Here is a 5,497-nt window from a genome sequence, read left to right on the forward strand (position 1 = left end):
CTCTTACCCCGCGTCCTCTCTCAGAGTTTTCAGCGAGTCTCTGGACGCCCAGAGACTAAGGGAGAGTTTGCAGGACTGACTTAGGGAAACTGAGGCACGGGTTGGTTGAGAGTGAGGCGGAAAGAAGTTCTAGGACCAGGCCGGGGCAGCCCGGCGAGGTCACCTATTTTGAGCGCCCTGGTCAGGCCGGCGGCTTATCTTACGGCCCCTGGGTCCCTGCCCGCCGCTCGCCTGTCCGACTGGGAGGGGGAGGGGACCCTCTGGCCATCCTCTTCCCCACGTGGGACCTACTAGTACTGAGCGCCTTTCAGTCGCCTTTAACCTACACCTAGGGGCTTGGAACGCTTCTGGAGGGGGAGGGGGCTGCGAGGCTCAGCCCCTGACCCCTCTTGGCCCTTTAAGGAACGATTGAGGAAAAGGGGGAAGGGAAGAACCATCTGCGGCGGGGGAGGAGGGACGGCCCTGGCCCGGCCCGCCCAGCGGCAGGGTGGCGGATCCCCCGGGCTCGCTTCCCGCGGCCGGCTGGGCCCCTCTCCTGCTTCGCTCTGTGCATGGCCTTGCTCCCAAGAACCTTGGAAGGGGAGGAAGGCAGACTTGAATCCTCAGGAGTGTGCAGCGCCTGGAAGCTTCGACTTCAGAATCCCAGACTCAGGCCTCTCTCCGCCTTGCAGACTGTGGCGTCGGAGGATTTTAGCCACCTGCCCCCAGAGCAGCAGAGAAAGCGGCTCCAGCAGCAGTTGGAAGAACGCAACCGGGAGCTGCAGAAGGAGGTGGATCAGAGGTACAGCCTGGCAGAGCCGGCAGGCAGGGGACAGAACCATGCCAGGGGGTTACATTTAAAGGAATGGTAGAGTGCTTGCCTAGCACAGAGGAAAAACAACCAGAAAATAATTACACCCAGATGCACCCAAAAATCTCCCAGAGACACCAACCAGCAGGGTGGTTTTACAGGTCATTCTTCACATACCCAGAGGAAACTGCTTTCCCTCTCCTGCAAACCTTTCTAGCAAACAGAAAGAGTGAGAGCTGCCAGCTTATTTAGGAGGCTGGGGAAACCTGGGTCCCTAAATCAGTGAGCAAGAACTCAAGCCAATAAAATTACTGGCTCCTTTTACCTCACTTCTGATTTTAGATACAAAATCCTAGCCAAGCAAATCCAATGACATATCACAAAATAATACACCATGTGTGGTGATACTTGGGTATAGGTACCTAATGCCACAGAACTGTACGCCTCAAGGTGACCACAGGAGGAAATTTTATGTTGTCTCCTTTACTATATCAGGAAAAATTTTTTTAAAGAAAAAGAATATACATAATCAGTTGGGCATTATCTCAATAATGCAAAGATGGTTCAATATCAAGAAATCTAGCAGTCTAATCACCACAAAAGGGGAGAAAAGGATATGGCTATCTATTTAATAATTGAAACACTTTAAATATTAACAATAAAAATTTGCCAGATGAAAAAGAAAATCTTTACTCACTCTTTCCAAGCAGCAAAATCCTCTTCCCAGTCCTGTTACATAACAGGAATGACGTTTGCCACTTGCCAGGAGGCAGCCAAGTTCTAGTTTGCTGTCTGCGAGTAACCTCTCAGACAGATGGCTTTTCCGGGGGTGAAGTTTCATCTGGCACTAGGTGGTTTCAGGGTTTCTATGGTGGAGGGGCAGGTAAAGGGTGCGTGCCTAGAGTCAAGGGAGGCTGCTCGTGAATTCTAGCCGTCCCAGAAGTCTCGGGCAGCTTGCTTCACCTTCTTGCCTCAGTTTCCTCATCTGTGACATGGGTCAGGTAATGACTAGAAGGAAGTTGAGCTGAGACTGCCATATTCCATGAGTGCCCCCACTACCCGGATGTACCCAGAGGTGGGAATGGGAGACTATGATAGTCTCACAGCTAGCAATCACGAACACCTGCTGGGCTCCAGGCACTATTCTGCACCCTCCACATGAACTCCCTGATCTTGACTCTATGTTTCTTTTCTTTCCTGTCCCGTCCTGGAGCTGGCAAGGAAACCCAGGGCCTCACACTTGCCACGGAAGTGCTCTGACATTGAGCTACAGCCCAGCCCCCTAGAGCTAGGATAATGCCTAGTATATACCAGGTACCCAATGTACATAGTAATAATTGAATTATTGTGGGGGCTTACTGTGTACCAAGTACTGCTCCAGTCCTCACACCAGCCCACACACGCTGTTATTCCCATTTTCAAGGTTAAGATCTGCAGACAAGGCTCTGTAGCCTAAGCTCACACCAGCAGGAAATGCCAAACTGAGAGTCAAACCCAGGCAGTGAGCCCTACTAGCATGGAAGCTCTTTGTTTTGAGACTGGGTTTGGCTATATTGCTCAGGCTGGCCTTGAACTCTTGGGCTCAAGCAATCCTCCTACCTCAGCCTCCCGAGTAGGTGCCGGTGCAGGCCACCGTGTCTGGCCCCCACCTTTGAGTTCTAACCAATCTCTTGCTCCTTGCTTCGAGCCCCTGTTCACCTGCGTCTCTTTCCTCCTCTGTCTTGCCCCAGGGAGGCTCTGAAGAAAATGAAGGATGTGTATGAGAAGACACCCCAAATGGGTGACCCTGCCAGCTTGGAGCCCCGGATCACAGAAACCCTGAGCAACATTGAGCGGCTGAAATTGGAAGTGCAAAAGTACGAGGTAAGGGGAAGGCCCTGGGGGAGGGGTGGAGTGGCGGCCAGCCTGGCTGAGTCACTGCCGGGTGGGGGACAGGGATCCAGCTGTTTCTCATCACGGCCTTGGGTGTGCATGGGTGATCTCAGGAAATCTCTGGGTGCAGGATGGGCCGACCTCGGAGCCCTGCCCCGGAGCTGATGTGATCTTGTCCTCCCAGGCTTGGCTGGCAGAAGCCGAGAGCCGGGTCCTAAGCAATCGAGGGGACAGCCTGGGCCGGCACACCCGGCCTCCCGACCCCCCATCCAGTGCCCCCCCAGACAGCAGCAGCAATGGGTCACAGGACAACAAGGAGAGGTGAGCTGGGAGGCCAGGCAGGTGTGACCCAAGAGAGCCACCCGGAGGGCCTGCTTCCATCTGCCTTCTCCCACGCAGCTCTGAAGAGCCCCCCTCAGAAGAGGGCCAGGACACCCCCATCTATACAGAGTTCGATGAGGATTTTGAGGAGCCCACGTCTCCTATAGGCCAGTGTGTGGCCATTTACCACTTTGAAGGTGAGAACGGCAGGGGGGTGGGGGTGGGGGCACATCAGTTGCTCTGGGCGTCTCTGGCTAGGTTGTTCAAGTTCGCCTAAAGCAGAGACCCGGGCCCACCCCACGACAGGGTCCAGTGAGGGCACCATTTCCATGACTGAGGGCGAGGACCTTAGTCTGATGGAAGAGGACAAAGGCGACGGCTGGACACGGGTCAGGCGGAAACAGGGAGGTGAGGGCTATGTGCCCACCTCCTACCTCCGAGTCTCGCTCAACTGAACTTGCCAGAGGCGGGAAGAGGGGGCCTGTCGGCTGCTGCTTCTGGGCCACGGGGAGCCCTAGGACCTATGCACTTTATTTCTGCCCCCGTGGCTTTGGCTGAGACCTGTGTAACCTGCTGCCCCCCATCCCACCTGTCATCCCAACAGACCCGCTGTGCCTTCCAGCGTCGATGTACATACTCATGTTCAAGTCTTCCCGCCACTCGGCTTGGGCCATTTCGTTTTATATAAAAAAAATTATGTAAAGTTTCTGGAGTCTGTGCCTTGTTAGAGGATTAGATATGGGGCCGGATCCTCCAGTGCCACCCTCCTGGCCACACAAGGAATGAGGAAGGGGAGGTGAACTTGAGCACACCTTTGACAAACCCTGCCCCTTAATGGGAGTTGGCTTTAAGTCAGTGGGTGCTTGTCACTCCAGTAGAGGAAGAAAGATACCAAACTTCATTCCTTCCTGTGCACTGTAGCTTACTGAGAATGGGTAGGGTTTATTGAGTACCTGCTGTGTGCCAGGCACTCTCCACCATGATCTGATCTGAACATTAAGTTTTCATCTCAGCCACAAACCCTAGAAAGCACACGGTTTCACTTTTGTGTTGAAGGTCAGCACAGAGAAGTGAAATGATCTGCTGAAAGTCACACAGCTTTTCAGAAGTACAGTCGAATTTGAACTCCTGATACTAGATCTGCAAGTTCTCTTACCAAGAAAAGCCACATGTTCACCACCGGGCACTGCTTTCTGGGTGTTCCCAACTGTGGGGTGTGTATGTGTTTGGCAGGAGCGTGGCCTCCAGATTACCTCGGTCAGTCTTCTAGGGTGAGGCAGGAGGCTGCTGCCCCCCCACCCCCAGGATCCTTGTGCATTTTTGCAAACTTTGATCGCCTCCTTTTGTGAGGCCTGGAGCCAGTTTCCACTGCTTAAGGCTGTGAGGCGCCTGGGGCAACTTTCTTGGTCTCCTTGGAGGTCCCTGGAAGTTTGGGGTCCTGGTGTAAAGAAGGGTGTCTCTTGTCTTAGTGGTCAGGCTCTAGACACTGCGACAGGATGCTAAGCACATGTTGGAACTTCTCCAGGCGTTCTGATAGGGGCGCACTGGCGCCCCGGCTCCCCCAGAGCAGCCTCCGCATGAAACCAGTGGTCAGGGCCTCCCTCAGATCCGGGTTAGGCTGGAATCCTGGAAAGTGAGTCAGGTGGGCTGGGGGTGGGGCCCGGAAGGCTGCCTCGCCCCTCCCGCACCCCGCCCCTCCCGCACCCCGCATCGTTGTTTTTCACCTTGAGACTTCGGACCAAGCAAAAGGACTCTGCTCCAGTATGTGGGGCAACTGGGCGGGGTTAGTAGGGAAGGGGATCCTCTACTTTGCAGGACCGAGGGGTGGCTTTTCAGAGGCTCATTCAGCCAGGGCTCCTGGGGATGGCCTATTTCAAATACAAGATTCAGGGAGCCCCACCTTGGGGCCGCCCCTGAGGCAATTTGAGGTCAGAGCCATCTTGCATTGCAAGCTTGAGGGTAGGTTGGCCACCTTAAGAGAGGGAAGGGCGAAGGTCACCCTTGAAGGCGGGAATGGTCCAGATGAGGAACCCAGGATAGCAGGGAGTGGTGGCTCTGAGCGCAGTGAGCGTTCTACCAGGTGGAAGAACTGAGTCCTTTTGAAGGAAGCTGGGCGTTCTTGGGGGTCGAGAGTCCCCGGAGGCCTGGTAGTCCCAGGTGGGAGACTGGGAATGGGACCCCGTGGGTGTGGCTCGGAGAGGCGGGGCCGCCCCTTTCGGAGCCGAGGCCATTCTTGGCGTTCCCGTCAATACTGGTCAATGGTGCGCAAGCTTGGGGTGCAAACTCCCGCTCCTGTCCTGGGACAGGTGGGGTTGGAGGCATCCAACTGAGACTCTGAGGGGTGTCCCTGATGTCAGGACCCCTGGCGGCCAGGCGCAGAGCGAGCACTCACCTCGCAGGCGCTGGGCAGCCGCCTTGCGGAACTTGGGCGCGTCGCCGGCCATCTGACGCGCGCCGTGCAGGGTCCGCAGCAGCCGCGTCGCAGCCCTCCTCCAGCGGCCCGCAAGCTCCTCG

The 5,497-nt window shown here is 55.6% G+C and overlaps 2 protein-coding genes across 3 annotated transcripts in view; one reads left to right on the top strand and one right to left on the bottom strand.

Annotated features, from left to right (window-relative positions):
- Positions 1 to 3,686, top strand: part of Trip10 (thyroid hormone receptor interactor 10) — a 9,152-nt gene extending 5,466 nt beyond the window's left edge. For both annotated transcript variants that reach the window (XM_015503691.2, XM_048812785.1), the window contains exons 10-14: positions 672 to 781; positions 2,521 to 2,653; positions 2,847 to 2,983; positions 3,062 to 3,180; positions 3,290 to 3,686. In XM_015503691.2, coding sequence (XP_015359177.1) covers positions 672 to 781; positions 2,521 to 2,653; positions 2,847 to 2,983; positions 3,062 to 3,180; positions 3,290 to 3,438 — 648 coding nt within the window. In that variant the 3' untranslated portion in view covers positions 3,439 to 3,686. The remainder of the gene's footprint in view (positions 1 to 671; positions 782 to 2,520; positions 2,654 to 2,846; positions 2,984 to 3,061; positions 3,181 to 3,289) is intronic.
- A 219-nt stretch (positions 3,687 to 3,905) lies between these two features.
- Positions 3,906 to 5,497, bottom strand: part of Sh2d3a (SH2 domain containing 3A) — an 11,786-nt gene continuing 10,194 nt past the window's right edge. Inside the window, exons 10-11 of the mRNA XM_048812796.1 lie at positions 5,376 to 5,497; positions 3,906 to 4,609 (exon numbers count right to left, since the gene is read on the bottom strand). The exon at positions 5,376 to 5,497 is cut by the window's right edge and continues 36 nt beyond it. Of these exons, the coding sequence (XP_048668753.1) occupies positions 4,449 to 4,609; positions 5,376 to 5,497 (283 nt within the window). The 3' untranslated portion in view covers positions 3,906 to 4,448. The remainder of the gene's footprint in view (positions 4,610 to 5,375) is intronic.

This window comes from Marmota marmota, unplaced genomic scaffold (genome assembly GCF_001458135.2).
Source record: "Marmota marmota marmota unplaced genomic scaffold, marMar, whole genome shotgun sequence".
Classification (NCBI taxonomy): domain Eukaryota; kingdom Metazoa; phylum Chordata; class Mammalia; order Rodentia; family Sciuridae; genus Marmota; species Marmota marmota.